Source organism: Melospiza melodia, chromosome 2 (assembly GCF_035770615.1).
Source record: "Melospiza melodia melodia isolate bMelMel2 chromosome 2, bMelMel2.pri, whole genome shotgun sequence".
NCBI lineage: Eukaryota > Metazoa > Chordata > Aves > Passeriformes > Passerellidae > Melospiza > Melospiza melodia.
The window spans coordinates 5,173,073-5,197,002 of record NC_086195.1 but is presented as its reverse complement, the minus strand read 5'-3'; the positions used below and the strand labels follow the sequence as shown (position 1 = coordinate 5,197,002).

General features: G+C 42.3%; 1 protein-coding gene and 1 long non-coding RNA gene across 5 annotated transcripts; one reads left to right on the top strand and one right to left on the bottom strand.

Annotated features, from left to right (window-relative positions):
- Positions 1 to 130: 130 nt before the first annotated feature.
- ZBTB21 (zinc finger and BTB domain containing 21) lies at positions 131 to 18,780 on the top strand. 4 transcript variants are annotated; one of them, XM_063181229.1, is made up of 2 exons: positions 131 to 338; positions 10,589 to 18,780. In XM_063181229.1, exon 2 carries the CDS (start codon positions 10,602 to 10,604, stop codon positions 13,776 to 13,778), a length of 3,177 nt encoding a protein of 1,058 aa, XP_063037299.1. In that variant the 5' UTR covers positions 131 to 338; positions 10,589 to 10,601; the 3' UTR covers positions 13,779 to 18,780. The 4 variants fall into 4 exon arrangements, with proteins under 4 accessions (XP_063037299.1, XP_063037284.1, XP_063037274.1 ...); XM_063181214.1 differs by having other exon boundaries at positions 131 to 987; XM_063181204.1 differs by having other exon boundaries at positions 131 to 1,050.
- Positions 18,781 to 20,708: 1,928 nt separating this feature from the next.
- Positions 20,709 to 22,257, bottom strand: LOC134432445 (uncharacterized). The gene is made up of 2 exons (XR_010031334.1): positions 22,079 to 22,257; positions 20,709 to 21,138 (listed from the first exon to the last, which is right to left on the bottom strand). It is a non-coding gene; the product is annotated as an uncharacterized LOC134432445 (long non-coding RNA).
- Positions 22,258 to 23,930: the final 1,673 nt, after the last annotated feature.

Sequence of the window (23,930 nt, the reverse complement as noted above, 5' to 3'; positions counted from 1 at the left end):
TTACCCGCTGCAGCGGGGCGTGAGGGCCGCGAGGGTCCGGCCGCCGCAGGGCGTGAGGGACCGGTGGGTGTGAGGGACTCTGGGGACCGGTGGTGTGAGGGATAGCAGGCACCGGTGGTGACAAGGAGCGGCCGCCCGGGCGGTGTGAGGGACCAGCGCTTCCCCCTCCTCTGCCGGCGGCGGCTCCGGGCTGTGCCCCCGCTGCCATCCGAGCTCTAGAGCGAGAGAGGCCCCGGGAGGGCCGTGACTCGGGGGTGCCGCGGCTCCTCCCCGGGGTGTCTGGAAGGGAGACGCGTTTCATCTCCCCCAGCGAGGTCCCCGCGTGTCAGTGCAGGCAGGTACCGAACCTCGTCAATGTCTGTCAGTCTAGAGAGGGGAGGTGTCCGAGGATGGGGTCCGGCAGTGCTGGGACCCGATGCGCAGACATTCCGCCTCGACATAAGAACTTTGCTGTGCAATGACCGAGCCCTGCACAGATTGCCCAGAGAGGCTGTGGAGTCTCACTGGAGCTATTCCAGAGCCGTCTGCACACAATCCTGTGCTGTGTGCTCTGGGATCCTACTGGAGCAGGGAGGTTGGACCTGGTGACCCACTGTGGCCCCTTCCAGCCTGACCATCCTGTGGTTCTCTAAACAAAGCGTGCCTTTGCTACTCCGAGCTGGATTATTCATCAGCAGGATGAAGCGTATTTCACAGTCAGGTGGGGAAATCCTCAGTGGTGGGCTGTGCAGAAAGTTGTGGAAGGTGTTTTACCTGCTCACAGCTGTCAGAAAGAATTTTGCTACAATCCTCTGCTGATCTTATGTTCAGATTGGATGAGGCTCGTGTAAATAAACAGAAGAAAAACTTCAAGGAGTTACTATTAGACAGGAAATAATTGTGGAATGTGTGTGTACTGAGTAAGCCCATCTTAATAATTAAATAGCAATGGCTTTAGTAGCTCTTCCTTTTTTTTTTTGTAGTTGGGACTCCCAGTGGAAGTAAGAGGTAGGTAGGCTGTACATACCTACAGAAGAGATTGTGATGAATTACACAATCACAGAGCTTTTTGTGAGTACACTGACTATCTTGTAGTTAAATTAAAATTAATACTTTATCCTTAGATAAATTAATGTGAAACTAGATTTTTTCAAAAGATGTATTTTTGTACAGGAAGTCTTTTTTCATATTAAATCAGGAGTAGTCAATGCACACTGCAGGTAAATCTAGTACTGTTTTATGTGTAGGTTTAGTGTTCTGTTCTGACTTTGCTCAAACTGACAAAGTGCTCTGACTAAAATTTTCCACCAGCATTATGCTGATCCTCTTGAGGGGAAGTTTGGAGCAAATTTAAGCAACTGTTTTTATAAACCCTGTTAAGCAAAAAACCCCGAATTGTGTGGCCGTCTCTTGGGTGGAGGGGATCCAGCATCCCATTCTCTCAGATGTGTGTTTCACCCATATGCTGCAGAGAATATTTTGTTTACCTGTGGAAAATCCACCCATCCTGCCTGGATTGTGACCATTTCAGGAGCTGTCATTTCCATGTTCTCAGTAGGGGCTTGCAGGGAGGTGTCACAAATGAGAACCTCTGGAGTTTTCACCGTTTGTGAGCTCCCCTGATTCTGCTTCAGTGTTCAAGGTACCTTATCCTTTAGAACACCTTAGCATTCTTAGTGAATATAAAGCAGGCAGCAGCTTTTAGGAAGTTCCCAAAGTCCTTTTAGTGCTGTACATTCAGTGATAAATGTGAACTTTTGTGCCTCCTGTTCCCCTGTGTAGGTTCCAAGTGCCAGGGTGATTGTGTGCCACATCCATCTCACACTGAGAACCCCCTGGATGAGTGCAAGCTGGATATTTCTGACACATTCACTTTTCTGAGCTCATGGGTGTTTTGTGTGTGATGCTGGAGAATATTTGCACACAGAGAATTAAGTGCTCTGATCATCTGGCTGATCACACTTTACTCAATATTAGTTCAGGGCAGACCAACCTTTGGATTTAAAAGGACTTGGCAGAAAGCCTTGAGCTTTCCTGCTGTATTGAAGCTGTTTTGTTTTGAGCTTCAGGATGTGAAGCAGTTTCTGTTAAAAACCAACCCTCTGGAGCTTTCAGGGTTTTGAAATTTGCTTTATCTGCAAAAGGGTGATAACTGCAGAGTGTGACCAAGTGTGGACTCGCAGGGGAGAGGAAGCTGAGCTGTAATCAGCACAAGGTTTGCTCTGCTCTGGGAGGGGCTGTGCTCTGAGTCACATGCTGCAGTTGCAACAATTTCTGCTCTCATTAAACTTTTGAGCAACTGAGCTCCTTCATTTTGAAATCTGTCTCATGTAATGATCTGAGATCCTCAGAAAGTAACAAAAGTCTTCAGAAGCAGCAAAGTCATGGAGAGACTGCAACATGCCCTGATTTAAAATAGCTGTTCTGTGCAGGGGGGGGTTCCTTCCCAAATATTTGTTGTAGTTTAATATTAGTCTTTGTACTGTAGTGTTTCCATTTTTTTTCCTGATAATATTAAAGACATCAGTTCTCTTATATTTTCTTTCAATCAGCAGTGAAATAAAAAGAAATTTGTTGTCTTTTCTTATTGACTGCTTTTTGCTGTTCTGGAACAGTTCAGGCATGTTTTGTGAACAAGGAAAGAAAGTGTTGGGCAAGTCTTCAATATTCCTAAACTCCTTCCATCCCCATCAGTTCATCCGTCCTGCTGTCCATCACAAATATAAGTTTTGAAATCCCCTGGTTGATTGTGGAGAGGTTTTTTCTTTGAGGTGCAGTGAAACACCACATCCTCCTTGTGCAAATTCTCTCCATGCACTCTGTGATAAGAAGACATGAAAAATCCTTTGTCCAAATACTTATTTTTTTAAACGCCACAAAACTTTTCCTTTGTATACAACTAAATTGCATTCTTTGGGGAAGGGAGAAATATTTTTCCCTTTTTTGTCTGGCAGCATTAATCTCCTTATCCAAGGTTGATCCTACCTCAGTACTGAGGAGTGTGAGTAACATTGAGGTTGCCATTCATTCTCATCAGCGTCTGACAAGGTGTGGGTACTGCAGGGACAGTGCTGGCACAGGGCACAGTGAGTGTCCCCTCCACCCCCTCACAGTCTGCTCTGCACACATTTGTGAGTATCTCCAGAGCCCTTCTAAAAAACAGAGTACTTGGGACAGCAAAAACGCCTCACAAAGCCCCTTTTAATTTCCATGGAAGGAAAAGCAGCAGAGTTACAGTGATTTCTGATCCCTGCCACACTCTGCCATAACCAAAGGGAATTTCTTTACTCTGTACCAAGACATAACTGAGTACAGTCCTCCAGCTGTTGAGGTTAAGGGCCAGATTTCCTGGAATTCCAGTAAAAATATGGCCATCTCAATTCTCATAAATCCTTTTGGGGAGTAAAGATATAAAAATACAGTGCTCTTGTTCATGGAGCTGGATTTTTAAATTAATTTTTTTAACTATATAAGACATAGCCTACCTTCAGGTGCTGGTGGACTGGAGTAAACTGAAAATCTCCCACATGCTATTCTTGAGATTGTAAATTTCTTAAGGTAAAACTCAGCTAAAATTGCTGTTGTCTTTCCTGAGTCATCTTCCCAGTATCTTGGCCAGAATCAGTGATGGCTGAATGACATTTCTTTGGATCCCTTCAGTGGGAGGATGATACCTGCATTCCTTGAATCATAAATGTCTCACTGGGAATTTTTTAGGCTCAAGATTTTTTTTTAATATATTCTGCAATCTTTTATATTCTGCATTTTTCAGATTAAATGTATGACTTTTCCCCCCTCATGTCTCATTTCCTTAAAGAAACCTTAGTGTAAACACTATTCTGTTGATAGAAAAGTACCTTACAGGGATGTGTGGCTTCTCTTCCCATCCAAAATACACTGTGCCTGTAAAAAGCACCATTATAGTCATAGAAATATGACCACAATTAGGGTTTGTCATGTTTATTACACTAGCAAAATTAAAAGTTGTATGTTGATAACTTTTTAATGTGAATTAGGCCAGTTAATGTGTCTCATCTAGTAAAGCAGATGATTGAGTATTACTCCATTTGATAAGTATATCTCAGCATTGCCAATAAAACAATAAAATCAAAGTGTAGAAATAGTACAAGTGAACACATTTGGTCTGCAATTTTTCAAATTTCATGCAAAAATGACAAATCCTTCTCGAGATGAGATTACTGTAGGTGTTTAAATCTGATGGCCATCAAGCCTTTCAGACTTGTCCCATCAGAGACTTTATTTGCAACATTACAAAGCAAACGTTGCTTTGTATTTTGCATTACAAAACAAACATTTCAAGGGAATGAAAGATGAAGAACTCCTAGGGAAAGCCGTTTTTAACTTTTTAATATTTTGATTTAGTTTACAGCAATTTGGAGGCTGAGTTACGCAGTCGAGTCATGGAGGCCAGGACAAATAACAAATTGTGTTTGATGTGACTGAATCTTCACTAAATGTGTCAGGAAGAGCTTTGAGAGCTCCCAGGCAGCATTTCCGTGCCCTGTCCCTTCCATCCTGTCACTGGCTGCTCCTTGCAGGAGCCATCCCTCCTCAGGCTGCTCCAGGATGAAATTGCACCCTGAGCTGCTGCTGGGTTGTAAACAAGAATGGCAATGACAAGAGGAGCTTTGTGCGCTGACATTCTGTAGTTTGCTGCGCGTCAGGGGGAGCTATTTTAAGTGTCAGAACGTGCAGCTGAGGCTATGATCTGAATGTGAAAAGTAGCCTCTCATTTCTGAGTCACTTTCATGTCTGTGTCAGGTTAGCTGCTAATTATCTGTCTAGAGCTAGGGCAAAGTAGACTGCAGAATATTCAAACTGCAAGGAGGTTTAGATTAGATATTAGAAGAAGAGTCTTTACTGTGAGGGTGGTGAGGCACTGGCACAGATTGATTGCCTCATCTCTGAAGTGTTCAAGGCCAGGTTGGATGGGGCTCTGAGGAGCCTGGTCTGTGCCCATGGCAGGGGGTTAGAACTGGATGATCCTTCAGGTCCCTTCCCAAACCATTCTGTAAATCTGTGATTATAAAATTTCTTCTTTTTCTCGCTCTAAATTTCTGCTTTTATATGTGTGGAGGATAAGTAGGTAGAAATTAGTCCATCAATTTCACACACTGGCAAGCATGTTATTAATCTGATTTTATGCCTGTCTTCGTGCCAGTGAGTCTCTCTGTGCTGCTGACCTATTGGAAATGAGAAACGTTTGTCTTCATGGAGAGTTCACAGTGCTGTCTGCAGGGGAAAACGGCCTCAGCAGTGAGATCTCATTTCATTACATCCAGCAAGACAGAACCCCCAAACATGCAGCAAGAGATTATTGAAGTATTTAGGTAGAAAAATACTCTAGAAATGCAAACAATATTGCTGTGTGGGTTTGCAGCTTTTACCTACAGATTTTGGGGGTGTATAGGGAGATGTGCAAATCTCTATGTGCTGTGGAAGAGTATCTGTGTTGCAAAGGCTGTTGATGGGAGAAGAGACATTTTATAAATTGTTGTCAAACTCAAATCATAAAATCCAGCAGAGAGTCCTCGAGTAGAAGCTTAAGCAGTGGAGGTTCCTTTTTCATCTGGACTTGTGACAGACGAGTAAGGGACCTTTCTACTCTTCTGGTGTCTAAAACAGCACCAGAATTGTCAGAGCCATCAGATCCTCAGCAAAGCACTCAAATGAATGCAACATTCTGCATTTTGCAGGGGATGCCCCAGGAAGTCACTTGTACTTTTGGGCTGAGTCTTATAATCCACATGTCTTTGCTTTCTTTAGTGGATTTGTCCCTTCCGTGCTTCTTGTGTGTTTTCCCTGTTTAAACCTGTTCAGTGTCTGTCTCTTCTGTGTGTTTCCTCCTCCATCCTTGTATTCTCTGCTTCCCCCTGCACTTCTTGCAGCCCTGGCACCTCCTTGCTGCAAGGTTGCATCTCAGGGAGGGTTTCAGAACATCCTCTTTCCCCTCCCCTCAGCACACTGTTAATGCAGCTTCACTGACAGGGATTTCCTTATGGTGGAAGTCAGAAAGTATCATCAACATCTCTTCATTGCTCATGTATTTGAGGGTGCAGCTTGCACTGGAACCCCACATAAATATCTGCCTGATTCTGTCTGGGATGTTCCAGCTGTAAAGTTGGTGGCTCTGTTGTTTCTAAAGGTGACATTTCAGATGGAGGAAGCTGATGGAACAAAGAATGGGCAGGTGCCTGGCTCCTCTTGCTGGAGCCCTGATGCTCATTTCACCTCTCAGTGAGCTGATTAAGCTGCCTATCCTATAAAATAGCAAACAGATCTAAAATTCTGGAATTATTTTATTTATTTTGTTCCCTGCTTAATTTTAAGGGCTTGAATTAACTCACTGGGAGATCAAATGAGCAGAGCTGGTGAAAGGAAGGGGAGAGAAGCACAGGGCTGGGAGGAGATGTGAGAGTAAGGAACAGAGGAAAGGAAGGGGAGCTGCCATTTCGAAGGGAGGTTGCTGTTGAAGATCCATAAACTATTGGGTCTAAGCTTTTTTCACCCTCCCCTTGTGAAGGGCTCTCCTGAGATTTCTTTTATTTTACAAAAGTTATTTTGAAATAGTAGAGGCATCTTTTTCTGTCCTTGTTCAAAGTATAAAATAAAACCAATGTTATACCAAATATCGTACTTAGGCTTTTGAAATCTAGTTTTCTGAGATCAGTGGAGGCTGTTGAAGGAGGGAATTAGAGGCTGGAGCATCTCTTTTACAGGGAAAGGCTCAGGGAGCTGGGCCTGTTCAACCTGGAGAAGGGATGACTGAGAGGGCACCTCATTAGTGTGTGTGAATATCTAAAGGGGCAGTGGCAGGAGGTGGACAGGCTCTGCTCTGTGGTGCCCAGAAACAGGACAAGAGGGAATGGGCAGAACTGATGCCCAGGAAGTTGCACCTGAACATGAGGAAGAACTTCTTCCCTGTGCAGTGACAGAACTGGGACAGATTGTCCAGAGAGGGTGTGGAGTCTCCCTCTGGAGCTATTCCAGAACCATCTGCACACAATCCTGTGCTGTGTGCTGTGGGATCCTGCTGGAGCAGGGGGTTGGACCTGGTGACCCACTGTGCTCCCTTCCAGCCTGACCCCTCTGTGATCCTGTGAAGGCTGACACTAAAATCTCTTCTTGGCTTCACAAAGGTTCCTGCTGCACTGGCCCATCCTGGGTCAGGAGTCTGAGTTCAGTCACTGCTCCTCCTGAGGACCAGCAGCTGCTGTGGCATGAGGCAGCTGCCACCACACTGTGGGACATTTCCTGATGTGCTCCTGCTGTTTCCATGATGTCACCTGAACATCATGGAACAAAAGAAGAAAGCTTTGTTTCCAGTCAGTAGTGAAGGTGGCTGGAAAAAAAAAGGGTTAAAGAGAATAAAAGCAGATTATCTGGAGGAAAGATCTGAGGTAGCTAATCACAAAACAATCTACAGCTGAGCAGTAGGAGTACTCAAACACCTGGAACCAAATCTGGTGTTTCAGGAGACTGCCAGAGTTGTGTATCTACGCAAGCTTTTGTGTGGGGCTCAGCACAGGCAGCCAGGCACTGGCTTTGGGGACCCAGTTCTTGTCTCCTGTGGCTGTTCCTGCTGCTGCCTCTTCAGTTATGCCAATGCAGTAGTTCCTGATGTGGTTCACTATAAAAATCAACCAGCATTTGAAAAGAAATAATGTTGGGTGTTTATTTATTGTCTGTTCTGCGACGTCATTTGGGCCTGCAAATATTTGTACTGGCACAGCTGAAGGAGGAGTGACCTGCAGTGTGCAGGTAAGGTGAACACAAGAGAGCAGGGATGACTTGGATCAACTTTGTTATTGAAAATTATTCCTGTACTAAAATTTTAACACATTGACTCGGGTATTCTTTGGGTTGATTTTTTTTTCTACTTCTAAATATTTCAGGCTTTCGCATGATCCGGGTAAATGTCTTAAAATGGCTCTGTGAAACAGTTCTGGTGGTTTTGTGCTATTGTTTGTTTAATTTCTGCCTGTTGTGTCTAAAGGCTATTAAGCTGAAAGTCAAGCCCTTGAGTTAGGAAATACCAGGATTAAAGCTGCCTTTGGAGGATTGATTTGGTCCTTTGCCATTTGTGTGCGTTGCAGCCTTGGTTACTGTTAAAGTGACAGAGTTAAACTGCGCTCTGAGTGACTGCAGGGATGTTTGTGTCTGCGCTGTTTCATGGGATGAATTGAAGTTGTTGTAGCAATGAAGAAGGGAACTGTGGCCAGCAGGATGGGTGACTGCTGGATTCTGCTTTAGTCCTGCAGATTTTACACCACTCTCTACTGGTTACACTGCACTGCTGGGTTATGTGGGCAGAGGGACACATAGTAATTACATGGTGTTTACTCTGCCAGTTTGAAAAACACAAGGGCAAAGCAGATTAAAATGAAAGATCTTAAAATATTTCAAAACATTTGACTAATACTCTGTTTCCACTGTGTCCTTGAAGTGTGGGTTGTGCAGCAGCTTCTGTTGGGTGTCTCATCACCACAGTTAAAGTTTCCTAAGCTCTGTTATCTGTTACCTCCATTTACCTTCTGCAACTTGCATCCCAGAGGAATCACTTGAGTTTGCAAATTCACTTTCTTGCAGGTGAAGGGAAAGCTGTTCTCCTGGAGACTTAAAACTCTGTAATTGTTAATGGGTGATCAGACCATGAAACTGGACTGGGGCCAGCCACACTCTGCCACTTTAAATTGCAGTGGCATCCACAGAGGAGGAGGGCTATGAACCACCACCCTCACACCCCCACCTCCATCCTCCCAGTGTTCTTCTGTAAAACATAGAAAGCAAAGCAAACCAGATTGCTTTCTCAATTTGAGATTGACTGCACTGCTTTTTATAGATGGAGGTGTGGGGGAATTATGCATTATAGCTATCGAAGGTGAATTAAGGATAAATTAGTGTTTATGAAATGACACTGCAAGGCACTGAAATACAAAGTAAAGACTGATCTGGTGAGGAAACAGCATTCTGGTTGTGCTGTTGCCATGTCACTATGAACTCATTTGGTACTTTTAGGTGTAGAAGTGGTAGCTCAGTCCTTGATATGATCAGTGCCCTGAGACACTGCATGCAGCATCCTTTATGTCATTTCTCAATAATACCAATTCAGACTTTGATCACTTATACCAATTAGTTTTAAGATTTACCATCCTCATTTGTTAACCATGGGGTTGTAGCTTCTCAGTACTGTTTTGTTATTTTGATAAACTTTACAGTTCTGCTTGTAAGCTGGTGAACAGAGAAACCTTTTTGTTGTAGTTGCATATATCATGCACAAATGAAACTAAAAAGTAGTTTCTCAAATCAGCTGTAAAAGTAAGAGAATTGCTTTTAATAGATCCTGGTTTGTTTTACAACCACCATGGAGGTAGTGTAGAGAGTGTCTATGAAAAAAATAAGAGAATTTAATATTGTTGATTTCTCTATGTGTGTTCTTGTGCACAGATATATAAATTGCAACTCCTGCCATTGAATTTATTTGTTTAACTTAAAACCTGGTTATCTTCTTTTGTTAAGCTCTCATCAGGAGCAGTATAGTGAGTTATCAAGACATATCCAGTATGGAATGGGCTGTGTTTTGAAGCACATGGATCATGGAGATTTCTGCACTGCAGCTTAATTTGTCCTTATTGTACTCTTGGATGCAGCCAAGGGTACCTGTTCCTCAGATGTATGGGTTGTGGGCATAAAGTGCTGTAATGCTAATGAATGAAACAGGGATTTCAGTTCTCTGAGTGCTTTTCATCCTGAGCAAAGCAATGCAGGGATACTTCAGTGAAAACTGACATTTCCCAGAAACCAGATCCTGGTTTTCACAAATCCCATTTCCCAGAATCCAGTGCAGTTTTAAGTGGCACATACAGTTAGAAGTAGATATTAACAGCACTTATTACTTTACTTAAGCATAAGTAAACCTGATGAATTCAGATTACAGACAATAATGCTGTTTCCTTCTCCCTTCCCAGTATTAATGCCCTTTCCATCATCCTATTAAAAGTGACAACAAACCCCCCTAAATTTGTGTAGTCAGCAGGAGGCTGTCAGGGTTGCTTAGCCTCAGAAAGGTGAGTTGCTATCACTAAGCTTTATATACCTGATCCAAGAGTCCAGAGTTTATCAATCCAGTTGTCAAGATAGATCTTTATAAAGCTGAAGCAGAGAAAGAGATGATCAAGAGTGAAATGCTTGATCTGTTCTGTTCCTCCCTGTAGAGAGGTGTATTACATGAAGAGAACACAGCCCATCCATCCATCCATCCATCCATCCATCCATCCATCCATCCATCCATCCATCCATCCATCCATCCATCCCTCCCCCAGTTAGTTAGGTGCAATATCCTTGGTGTAAGATTAGCAATTAAAAGGATTTTTGAAAGTGGGCAGATAAGCTGGTTCTTCCCGTGCCTGTGCTTTTTTGGAGCTACCAGTGGTGTTTCATTCCCAAGCCTTTCCTCCACACAAGCTGTTCCTTTAATCACAGTTTGGTGGTGGTTTAGCCAGTTTATAAAGTACAGGAGATGTGTTTACTTTGTCTCTAACAGTTCATATAAGGCAACCTACAGCTTGTTGTTGTTGTTCTTTTCCAGGGACACCAGAATCATGGAGGGGCTCTTGCATTACATAAATCCAGCACATGCCATTTCCCTGCTGAGCACCCTGAACGAGGAGCGTCTCAAGGGACAGCTGTGTGACGTTGTGCTGATCGTAGGAGACCAGAAATTCCGAGCTCATAAGAATGTTCTGGCTGCCAGCAGTGAATATTTCCAGACTCTGTTCACAAATAAGGAGAATGAGTCTCAGTCAGTGTTTCAGCTCGACTTTTGTGAGCCAGATGCTTTTGATAATGTGTTGAACTACATTTATTCTTCATCCTTGTTCATTGAGAAAGGCAGCCTCGCAGCTGTGCAAGAACTGGGCTACAGCCTTGGAATATCTTTTCTTACAAACATTGTTTCCAAGAGTCCTCAAGCTCCTTTTCCTTCTTGTCCTATGAAAAAAATACTCTACCAAGATGAAGATGAAAGTAGTTCTCAGAAGAGAAGTGTCATTGTCTGTCAGAACAGAATTGAAGCACAAGCAAAAAGCATAAATCAAACACAGCACGACTTAAGCCATACTCCTAAACCTTCACCCTCTGTGGCTGTCAAAGCTGGCAGCAGACCACAGGTAACAAAACCAACTGAAACCCTTCACAACTTATCACTGACTGAAAGGAGGTGGCTGAAAGAAGGCCCTGTGAGCTATACAAAGGTTCATGAAACTTCTGGAACTGTGGAGGATCAGAGCAGAGGTGCTTTAGTGAAAAGGAACATGGTGCTGCCTCAGATGTCTTTGGCAGAGAAAGAAATGGCAAGCGGCGAGCCAGGAAGCAGCGCTCAGCTTCTGAGAGGAAAAGTTGCAGAGATGTCATTGAAAAGACCACGTCCACCAGTCTTGTCTCTGCGTGGGGCAGCGGAATCCACGTTTCTGTTGCGAGAGGCAGGAAAAGGAAATGGTCAAGGGGAAGACAGGAATTTGCTCTACTACTCCAAGTTAGGGCTGGTAATCCCATCTAGTGGGTCTGGCCCAGAAAACCAAAGTATTGACAGAAGCGGGCCCCTTGTAAAAAGTCTCCTTCGAAGGTCACTGTCCATGGATAGCCAGGTTCCTATTTACTCACCTTCTGTTGACCTAAAACCTGCACATGTATCCTCGTGCTCCTCACCAGGAACTAACGATTCCCAGAAGACATTTAATGTTGCATCCCAAAAGTCATCCTCGAAAGAGTCATCGGAGAAGTCGGCCTTGGATGAGAAGCCACAGGTAATACACCCACATCGCCTTAGGTCTTTCAGTGCCTCTCAGACAACGGATCGGGAGGTGGCTTCCCCTCTCTCGGAGGTGAGGATCAAAACTGAGCCCAGCAGTCCCCTCTCAGATCCTGCTGACATCATCCGAGTCACGGTGGGTGATGCTGCAGCATCGGCAAACAAAGACTTTGCTTTTAAAGCTGAGGATGATCGTAAGGAACCGAGCAGACTTCCAGCCAAAAGGAGGTTCCAGGATGATAGGAGGCCACCATTCAAGAAGCTGAAGGCGGATGAGCAGGGTTCTCCTGGCTCAGAAGAGAACTTTGAGGAAGGCTCGAGCCCCACGCACCTTGATGCCGATTTCCCTGATTCTGATGTCAGCAAAGATGAATACAGCGAGATGGAAGAAGCAAGACCAAATAAAAAATTTAAATGTAAACACTGCCTTAAAATTTTCAGATCAACAGCAGGTCTTCATCGCCATGTTAACATGTATCACAATCCAGAGAAGCCCTATGCTTGTGATATCTGTCACAAGAGATTCCACACCAATTTCAAAGTGTGGACGCACTGCCAGACCCAGCATGGAATCGTGAAGAATCCCTCACCAGCTTCCAGTTCACACGCCCTTTTGGATGAAAAATTCCAAAGAAAACTGATCGATATAGTGAGGGAGAGAGAAATCAAAAAAGCTCTGATTGTGAAACTGAGACGTGGCAAGCAGAGCTTTCAGGGCCAGTCGGCTTCCCAAGCACAACAAGTCATCAAAAGGAATTTAAGGTCGAGAACCAAAGGAGCCTATATTTGTACCTACTGTGGGAAAGCTTATCGTTTCCTCTCCCAGTTCAAACAGCACATAAAAATGCACCCTGGGGAGAAGCCCATTGGAGGGAATAAGGCTCCTAAGCAGAAAGATCACATCCATATTGAAAACCCAGTGGAAAACAAGGAGGTTTATCAGTGCCGTCTCTGCAATGCCAAGCTCTCCTCACTGATTGAACAGGGAAACCACGAGCGACTCTGTAGGAACGCCACTGTCTGTCCTTACTGCAGCCTTAGGTTTTCTTCTCCAGAGCTGAAGCACGAGCATGAGAGCAAGTGTGAGTACAAGAAGCTGACTTGCCTTGAGTGCATGCGCACCTTCAAATCATCCTTCAGCATCTGGCGCCATCAGGTTGAAGTTCACAATCAGAACACAATGGCTCCATCAGAGAACTTCTCTTTGCCCCTCATGGATCACAATGGAGAAGTCACCAGTTCCTCACGGCTGCCTCCGCAGTCGGAATCCAATAAAATGAACAATTTTGTTGCTGCAAAGGAGGACGGCGTGTTCAGTGATTCGTCAGAACAAATCAATTTTGATTCTGAAGACTCTTCATGCCTGCCTGAAGACTTAAGTGTTTCCAAGCAGTTTAAAATCCAGATCAAAGAAGAGCCTGCAGATGACATAGAGGACGAGGCCACCGAAACGAGCAGGGAACCCAAGGACGTGGTCTCCAAGAAAGATCCCAGTTTGTGGCCCTGTGAGAAGTGTGGGAAGATTTTCACCTTGCGCAAGCAGCTGGAGCGGCACCAGGAGCTCCTGTGCTCGGTGAAGCCCTTCATCTGCCACGTGTGCAACAAGGCCTTCCGAACCAATTTCCGCCTCTGGAGCCACTTCCAGTCTCACATGTCCCAGGCTGCAGAGGAGTCCACGAATAAAGAGCCTGAGATATGTCCACCAGCTAACTCCCCATCACCCCCACCCTTACCCCCACCCCCTCCTCTGCCCAAAATCCAGCCTCTGGAGCCCGACAGCCCCACGGGCCTGCCGGAGAGCTCGGGTACTACTGAGAAGCTGTTCGTGCCGCAGGAGTCGGACACGCTCTTCTACCACGCGCCGCCGCTCTCGGCCATCACCTTCAAGAGACAGTACATGTGCAAACTCTGCCACAGGACTTTCAAGACAGCTTTCAGCCTCTGGAGCCACGAACAGACACACAATTAGCTTTAAGAGAAGCCTTGCAGAGCTGGTTTGGGGGGGCTGTGTTCAGGATCTCAGAGGCCTGCTACATAGACTACGAATTTAAGAGGATCAAAAGGATGATGGTGATGATGGAAAATCTGGAATTTGTGATGCTGCTTGGATTTGAAGATTAGGGAAAATTATAACTTGGTTAGTAGGTAGAAAGCAGAGTAATTTAAAATATTGTGGTCTGGGATCTAATAGTAAGAGAATAAATTTTATTTTATTTCATTTGACACTGAAATACAATTGCATCTGGATTGTATGCATGGATCTTCATCCCGTGATGTTGGTGTGTGCGTGTGTATTATGTATAAAGTTACATATTAAATGAAAGAGAAACAACAATTTGGATTCTAACTGTGAGTGTGAAGGTTCTACTTATAGTAGTGAAATACTGTAACCAACGTCATGATTTGTTTTTCCAAAAGAAACCCACACACACAAGCTCCATGTAAGTGGTTGCCATGCACTGGCAGTTTGGGAGGGAGTGGATGGAGTGTCTTGCTGTATTGACTTAGGTCTTAGAAACCTTTAGCAATAACAAATAAACCTCAAGTTTGAGTAATCTTGATGTTATTGGATACGAATGTTTGCTATTTTAAGGGAACATAGAATTGTTTTGTTGTTGTATGGAACTTGTGCAAATTAAAATAGAATCTAAAGTCAGCAATATTATTAAGATTTTATATAAGAAGTAGCAGCAAGCCTGCTTTCAGCCATTTAATTATAACTTTCTAAGGAAAATTGAGAGAGGGGGTACTTTGCTTTATATAATGTCCCAAAGACTAATTTCCTACAGATACTTGGGTAGCTGAAGTCATTGTGTAACAGCCATCATAATGCAAATGGTACTGTTTATAACATGAACTGAGGTTGAATGGATATCAGACAAGTTTCATAGTTTTGTTTCCACTATTTGTACAACTGTTTGTAATTTTAACTACAAAGGAATGTATAACTATTAAATCATCAAGCGAGAGCTCGTTAAGGGACAGAAGATGAGTTGTGTTTCTAAACACAAGTAATAAGCTCAGCCATGAAGTACAAAGATATGTTTTAACAAAACCTAAAAATGTAAATATTTATATAGACACCTGTATAAATGAAGAAGTATGTATTTGAAATTTGTATTAAGCGTACATATCCAGCTCAAAGCAGAGGAGAAAATCACACTACAATCACTGCATTTTATGGATACAATGCATATAGAGTAGTTCTTTCTGCTGCTTTACTCATATGTGACTGTGTTGCAATTTTCCAATTTGTTGAAAATTGTGGTAATAATGGGCTGCAGATATTCTGTGTGCTTCCATTATTTTACCTCAAATGGCAACTGGAGCATTTAGTGTAAGTAGGATCACACATATTTACCAGGAGCTATAGTAAGGGTCCAATTTTTTCTATAAGTCAAGGAAATATTTACCCAGAAGTAGGAGGTGAACCAACAGTGAGAAATTTATTTTGCTAGAATTTTAACTTAGTGGAGGGGTGGTGGGTTGGAGTGAACATAAATGATGCAAACTGTGTTTATGATCCTGACCAGCGTTCCCCCTGCAGGGCTGGGAGAAGGGGGATGTAATTCCAGCCTGCTGAGTCAGAGCCAGTCTGTGTCCACTGAAACCAGCAGGAGTTGGGTCACCATTTCAGGGGGAGCAGGAGTGAGGCTTGAATTCCCTGTGTAACCATGTGTGTTGTTTCAGTATCCCAAGTTCAAAAGCTAAAATTGCAAGCTGATGCTGAGATTCAGCAAAATCAAGCACAAGTGTAACTCCTAAGAATCTGAGGATGGGCACCCTTAGGCACACACCAGATTTTTCTCAGTGAAAGCCAAGTGTGCCACCATTTTTTTTCCCAACAGATATTTAACTATTTTTCCTGTAAGTGAAGTTTGAAAGAATCAGCTCAGGATGGACCCCTGATTTTTTTCAGCTACCAAAAAAATTGCAATGTTATTTTCAAGCCTCTTCTGCTTCGTTTTTCCTATGATCTAAAATTGCTACTAGACACCTCTGAAAGTAACATATTGTTCTTTTTTGTCCTCTTTCAGGCAAACTGTGGCTGAGTTTGATTAGGCTAATTTGCTTGAGTATCAGTTAAACTCTTTCAGTGGCATTGCAGTTGAAACAAGGTACTTGCTTAATAGTGACATTTCCAGTTACTGACTTTTTTATTCCACCTAATAAAACCATAAATTTCTTTCTTACCAGAAACGATTTCAGAATAAAATGGTTATTGCACTTAAACCTGGTTTTAAAAATCAGAAAAACAAAAAGCCTTGCTAAGTACCCTTTATATATGTTTTAAAAAATCTGTGTGTATAAAATATGAACATGTTTTTGTAGAATGGTTCCTAAGTTTTCCCCAGTGATTCTTCTGCGCAACAGCCTGAAAGTTGAGCTACAGCCTTTTAAAATTCAGTGTGCTTTCTGAAGGAAGGTGGCATCCAGCTCAGCTGGGTCACAGCCACCTCACTTCCAGCTGGGATTCTGCTCTGTGCTATGGTGATAAATTCTACACACTTTAAATCAAAACCTTGTGCAACATCTTTGAAGAAACCCTAACCTTTTCCTAGTGTACTAGGTATTATAAAGAATCCATAAAATTTTTTTGGTCTAAGTAGCCTCCTAAGTTTTTCTTCAGTTGCTTTGGTTTTGAGGGGGTTTTAAAAGTTTTGTTTCCCACTTTGAGCGTGTTCTGTGTGATTTTTTTTTTTTTTTTTTTTTTTTACATTTGGTTCCTGTTGTTTAGTAAAGGAATTCAGGATCTCTAAAATTTAAATATGAGATGTTTATATAGCAGTTCTGGTTTTCTATTAGCTTTTATACAGTATCTTAAAAAGCCCTTGATAGAAGTGTTTATTTTGGAGGATATGGAATAAATATGCTTCCACTTATATAACTTTAATATATGTCTTAAAATTTAAATTATGGGAAAAAATATTAGTTGCTTGTTTATAAATAAAGGTCTTTTGAAGAGTGTCTAGTTTGGCCACAGCCAAAATAAAAGGCAAATTTATTGATGCAAAAGCCTGTTTTCATCATATTTTGTTTAATTTTATAGCTGTGTATTGAAGTGACAAAAAGTTAGAGGTCTTGTTAAATATAAAAAAGTGTTTTGCTTTTTTTTCTAAAATTTGTGACAGGAACGTGCAGATGTTTTAATATATAGATTAGAATCTATAATTCTGTCCTTTTTTTGCTATTTTTATAACCTATCAGATAAATCTCACAGAACTATCCTGCTTCAATGGGAGTGGAAACTAGTGTTGCATTTCAGGGGAGCAGTGTTGAGCCATGAAATGTATTTTGGTTTGGGACTTTTTTTTCCTTTCAGGCACTGTGTTGGCAAAGCCTCTAAGCCTATCTTAAGTCCATTAAGTTCAGTCTTATTTTGTTGTTTTTTTTTTTTTTTTCTTAAATTGTTCTGTGCAAGTTCTTTGCTGAATTGGGACCATGACCAACCTTGAAAGAGAGCAATGGCAGCAAAACACAGGAACCAGTGACAGAGCTGTCTCTGGTTTTGGGTTGTTGGTGAGGCAGAGTGAAACAGCCCTGGCAGGTGATGGAGGAGGTAACCTGGTGAACAGGGTGAGCCCACAGTTGGTCTGGGCTGTTCCAAAAACGAGATGCTGCATTATCTGTGACCCCAAGCAGCTCTAAGAGGCAAGGCAGGAACATCCAGGAGGTTTTGTTGCCTGATTTTCATTTTCCCCAAGTTGGACACGTGGGTTTGCTCCAGAGCTCTGCGTGCTCTCTGTTGCTGTTCCAAGCTTCCAGTGTTAAATCGAGTTCCTCCCATGGGATAAGGACAGACTATGCCTAATGTCTTGGCTCTGACAGTGAGGCTGCAGATATCTGGCATGAGCCTGTAATCTGGCATGTGCCTATACTGCTCAATAAAATTGTTTACATTTTCCTACCAGATTTAGGTAAAAATCAAAACAAGCTTAGGGGGTTGGTTTTTGTTGGAGTTTTTTTTTTAATCTGTTTGTTTTGGTTGGGGTTTTTTTTAGTGTTGCTCTTATTGAATCAGTGTTAAAATATTTTTTTCTGTTGTTGCTGAACACAGCCTGATAGTATTTTTAATGTTATTGATTCTTGTTTATTTAAAATGACTTGTGAAAAAACTGTACTGTAACTGCTCTAAGAAAAGGGACACTATCAAGAGAAAGGCTGGATACAGAAGATGAACATACCTGTATTGGAAATACTTTATATTAATAAATAATATTGAAGAATTTAAAAACAAATTGATTCATAACACTTGAGCTGCTTGGGTTTGAAAAACCTATTTTGGGCAGCCTCAGTTGTTGTGAGGATGTCTGAAAAATGTAACTGAATTCTGTGGGTTGAGCTGATTTTTCATGTTGCTTTTTCTCTCACTATTCCAGAATAAAGGACTCAATCCTTTTTTTTCCTTTTCCAGACTCTCAGTCACTATCTTTTAAAGACACAAGCTTCCCACTATTGCAGCAGCAGCAGCTTTAATTCAGATAAGTACAGAAAAATCAGAACAAACCCTCTTTTTCAGCATTAAGTGCAAAATACACGTAAAGTACATATTGTAAGGCTTATTCTTGACAGTGTCCTTTTTTAAAAAGCAGGAAAATGGGATCATTTAAGTGCTTGGGTACAGGGGAATAGTTTCCTACTAGAAATTGGAATTATCCAATATATTTTCTAGAGAGTTTTCCGGTTAGTTACACAAAATCACTTGTCATTTTAAAGGATTATAGAAGTAAGACAAGCAACTCTGGGTTTATAATCCTGTATACCTTATACATTCTATATCTGTTCAATACACCAGGATGGGTTTTTACTTTTTTTAGGACTGAGACTTAATAGCTTAAGGCAATTTTTTTCTTTAATGTAATGTAAATCCATTGCTGCTTTGTACAACTTTTTCTACTGTGTGTTTTCTTTACTTAGATCTTGACTAAGAAATGTTGACGTCCAATAAACTTACACTTTGTTTCTTTTGAGTCACTGTGTCTTCTGCTGGAATCTCTTGGCAGAGGGTGTTGTTATTGTACAAACCATTGTGTCTGCAGGGTAGGAAGTGAGTTTGTAAGAGAGCATCTTTTGTTGTGTTTGCTGGATGTAAGTGCTACTTGTACATTACTAAAATAATGGGGAGTTGTTTGTTTTAGTAAATGCCTCACTGAAGCTTTTACTGGAAAATACAGGAAAACCAGCTGCTCCAGACAATCCCTTAAAAACTTGAGCACAGCCCAAATCCTGCTTCATGTGCAATCAGTGATTTGTGGGAGGAAGTGTCTCCATCTAAAACTGGACTGAACCAGATGTTTGAGAGGACACAGCAATGTTTCTGGTTTTACAGCACTCTCATCCAAAGCAGTTTGGCTGCATAAATGTCCCTCTTCGAAACCCTGTGTGGGGTTCACAGGGGTCCCAGGATGAGGGAAGAGACGAGGACCTGACTCCATGTTTCAGAAGGCTGATTTATTATTTTATGATATATATTATATTAACATGATATATTAAAACTATACTAAAATAATAGAAGAAAGGATTTCATCAGAAGGCTAGCAAGCAAGAAGAAGAAAGGAATGACAACAAAAGCTTGTGTCTGAAAGTCCGAGACAGCTGGACTGTGATTGGCCATTAATTAAAAAAAAAACCACATGAGACCAATCACAGATCCACCTGCATTCCACAGCAGCAGATAATCAATGTTTACATTTTGTTTCTGAGGCCTCTCAGCTTCTCAAGAGAAAAAGTCCTAAGGAAAGGATTTTTCAGAAAATATGGCTACAAAACCCTCTGTGTGGGAATGTAGTATGTGGATTCCCATAAAGCAGAGAATGAGCTTTTTGTCTTTTGGGAATGGGGTTTACTCAGTTCCTGTCTTCACACTAGGTGTGACCTGTCTTTGAGAACACTTAGGCCAGTTTTCTCAACTTCTTGGACTCCACATTTGCTGTCTTTTGCAGTTTTTTCCACATCCACTGCCTTGTGCAGTGTGGATGGATCCACAGACCAGTTTCACCCACATTTAACAGAGGAGACAAGGTCTCAAGAATTAATGTCCCACGAGTTTTGTGCAAATCCTTGCCTGGGTGTGGAGGAATGGTGTCAGTGGGACACCACAAATCCAGTGGGAAGGGTAAGGTTTGCACAGAGGATGTGCTGAGCACTCACCTGCACTTTTTACCCCAGCACTTGTCACTGTGTGTGTGCAGTGACCTCTGAGGACAGGACAGTGGCTCAGGTGGAACACAGGGCAGAGCTGCAGGACCAGCTCTGCCAAACATTTGGATCAGGGGTTAAAAGGGCACTCTGAGCTCAGGAGGATTTGGGCCTCTCCTTGAGAATGGGGACAAAGGGCTCGTGGTCTGTCCCTCTGTGGGGTATCCCTGCCCCTCACAGCTTGGGGGAGCTGTGGCAAAGGCAAAGAGAGGGTGGAGAGCTGCTCTCTGACCCACTCAGTCTTAAATCCCCAAAGATGTGGCTCTCTCTTTCTCCTTTTAGATCAGAACAGCTCCACTCTTCCTGCATCCAGGTAATATTGACACACAGTCATCTCCATCACTGTTTCAGCACAGACTGACCTCTGCTAGGATGGTTCACAGAAAATGCTCCAGAGAACAAAAAGCCTGTGTTTGACATAAAACTCAAGAAACAAATCAAAATTATTAAAAGTGACTGATAATGCCATGAGCATTGCACCTGTTCTTGTGGTTATTTTTGCTCTAATTCCAGCTGTCCCCTTCTAAGACAGTTGGTGTGCAAACAGATCCAGCAATGTTTACTTTTCCATTCATAGGATACTTCCATCCATCATTCAATATACAAACACAGGAGCATCCTTACTATTAGACCAACAGGGATAATATTTCTGTTTCCAGTCCTGAAATACTCTGGCAATTAAAATGTTCAAGGTGTTGGCTGTAATGAAGCAACGTACACAACTTTTATTTCCCTTCCATTTTGCACGTGTTGAAAGAGTACATTGAAAGTCAGTTTCTGCTGACAAATTTCCTTTAAATTGATAAACCCTTAACAATTTATTTGTTTTGTCAGTCCAGGATCTGGGATGGATTCAGCTCTTCAGTGTCATGATTGTAGTCAGCAGCCTGAGCTGATAGTTGAGGGTTCAGGCTCTCATCCAGCCACGTGCATCTCTCCAGTGAAGTCCACTGGTGTCAAAAACCTGCTGGGATTACTGAAATCCAGGGATGCTTCTGCTGGAAGGAAAAAACCATGCTGGGGCTTGCAGGCTGAAGGAACAAAGGACAACGAGGCACAAGAAGAGGTCAGAGAAAGTCTGGTGACAACAGCAGCAGAGTGTGAGATACAGAGGAGAGCACGCTGTGACCCTGCCAAAAAGAACAGCAAGAAAATCACCAGCCTCTATTGTAAAGGTGTCATTTGTGATTAATATGGCTCTTTTTGGTTCCCATTTATTCCCTTCTTCCCTAATGAATGAGGTGTTCCTGAGGTGTGACACCTCTAACCCTTTTTGGCTGACAGAAACTGTATTTATTACTCTTGTCATCCATTCATTTATCCTATAAAGTATATGAAACAGTTTATGGGAAAAAACCTACCCAAAAGATATTTAATATTTCCTCTACAGTCTTGCACCAGGGGAAGTTTTGGTGCTCTTGGAACAGTCTGAAGACTGCAGATCCTGAGGGCTTCCCCAGATATGACAGCTACAGCTGTGCAATATTTGCTGCTGCTGCTTCTTTACTCATCAATCATCTGAGCAGCCAAATGCCACAAGAAGAAAACTTTGCCTTGTTAACTCACATTCAGGTTATTTGTTTCAGGAGAAATTTGTCAGAGGTCTGTAAACAATTTTTTAAAAGCATGAGGAAAAAAACCCTGTAAAAATACCAAATTCTAAGTCTGGAGGAGATTCACAGATACTAAAATGAGATATGAAATTGGGTGTATTTTACCAAATATTTACTACAATGCTTAAGAGAGGGAGAATCACATAGAATCTTTGTTTCATGGAGATGATCCTATAATCTATTCTGTGCCTCTAATGCTGTGTACAGGCATCAAGGAGGAGACAGAAACAAAAGACTGCACCATCACACTCAAAGCATCACACTGAAGGTGAAGCCCTCTCTCCATATATGCAAAAGTCCCTGAATTTTCTTCTCTATCCAGCTGAACTGGAGCATTTTCACTATTCCTCTGGAGGAAAGCATTATTAGGAATATAGGAAGCCTGTTGGTTTCCTACAAAATTCCTTTTTGTGCTGCTGCTGTCAGTCTAAAACGTGAAGAGTCTTTTGCTACTTACCAAGTCCTTTCTGAAGTCCCACATTCCCAAAGCCAGCTGGTCTCAGTGTCCTCAGGCATTTGTCTGAGGGGCTCACGGGTGTTTGTGCTGCTCGGGAGAAGCGCTCACTCCTGGCGAGTCCCAGCATCAGCACCTCTGGGGATCCTGGCGCTCTCTGGTGGAGAGAAAAGAACCGGATCCAGCTCTGAAAATAAAGGGGGAAAAAAAGAAAAAAAAAAAAAGAAAAAAAAAAAAGAAAAAAAAAAAAAAGTATTTCACTGAAGTTTTGTTCAATATATTTTTGAAGAGTCATCGTCATAGAAAAAATAATAGTCCCAAAAATTATTTTCCTTTTTTCCATTGCAGTGCCAGGTACATTCCAAGCAAAATGTCTGTTGTTAGCCTTTGTCCCTTTTGCAAAATTGTGAGCGCTCTGGAATAGATTAAGTACCAGATATGGAATCACAGAATGGTTTTGGTTGGAAGGGACCTTAAAAACCATCCAGTGCCACCCCTGCCATGGCAGGGACACTTTCCACTGTCCCAGGCTGCTCCCAGCCCCAATGTCTAACAATTCCAGGGATCCAGGGGCAGCCACAGCTGCTCTGGGCACCCTGTGCCAGGACCTCCCCACCCTCACAGGGAAGAATTTATTCCTAAAATCTAATCTAAACCAGTCTGCTGTCTTTCAGTTTGAAGCCAGATTTTGAGAAAGGTAGAAGTGTGATCCTACAGGGAAAAGCAAAATTGTTAGAATAATGACACTTCTAAATTATGACACTTATAAAATTAGTGGGTGGTAAACCAGGTAGACCATGGTTAATGCAAACATCATGGGACCATTATTTGTTTTCACACATTCTTTTTCCTTGTGTTCTGGTTTTGGGTTAAACCATGACCCCATGAGAGGCTGAATTGTTGGTGCATGAAGGGCTTCAAAAGCAAGTATAAGTGTCCAGGGTGAACCAACTTGGGTCAATTCAAATAGAATTGAAACATGGCTCTGCAGCTTTACTCTATATCTTAATACATAATTTAAAATTATGATTGGTCAAAATAAAACATTGTGACCCATTTGCTCTGAAACTGAGCCAATTTGTCAACAATTACATTCATAGTTGTAAATATAGTCATTTTTTCAAGACATATTTAGGACCAGACCTGTATTTTAATAACAAAGCCAATTTCTGATCTGATGAAACACTCAGCTCCTGGCAGTGTGTCTCCTTAAGCAATTAAGAGATGCAGGCATTTGGGCAAAGAAAACTAAATGACCGTAAATGAATTGCACTTTTCCTGCTATGAGGTCATGGTGGACACATTGCTTTTTCTTCTACAGAGATTGGTGTTTGGATAGATCAGATGTCTCCTGATTTTGCAAATGAACTGAAAATAAGAGCAGTTATGTGGAGGTTTAATGATGTCATCACCTCTGAGCTTTTTTTATATGGAGCAAGACTCCTTCATTAAGAAGAGGATGTTCTCTGGAGGACATGAGTTTGGAGGGTTATTCCAGATCAAGAATCAGATGTGTCCCAGCCTCCTCATCCCCACACCAGCTCCAGCTTATAGAAACTTGCTTGGTGGCACATCCCTGTGCCAGGTGTGGGGGTTTCAGCTGTTGGTTTTTCTGGGTCTGGATTGAAGGCACTTGAGACTGTCATTCATGTTTGGACTCAGGTGTTTATTATTTCTTATCAGTAAAACAGTCTCACTGCTGTGAGTTCTGCAGCTTTTCATTAGAAGGCACAAAATGGCCAACAATCTCTTGTTCCAAGGTCTTTTAAGACTGAACTATCCAGTTAAGAACTGACACCTGGATTATTTTCCCTTTTACCCCAATAACTGATCCCAAAGAGCTGCAATGGGGACT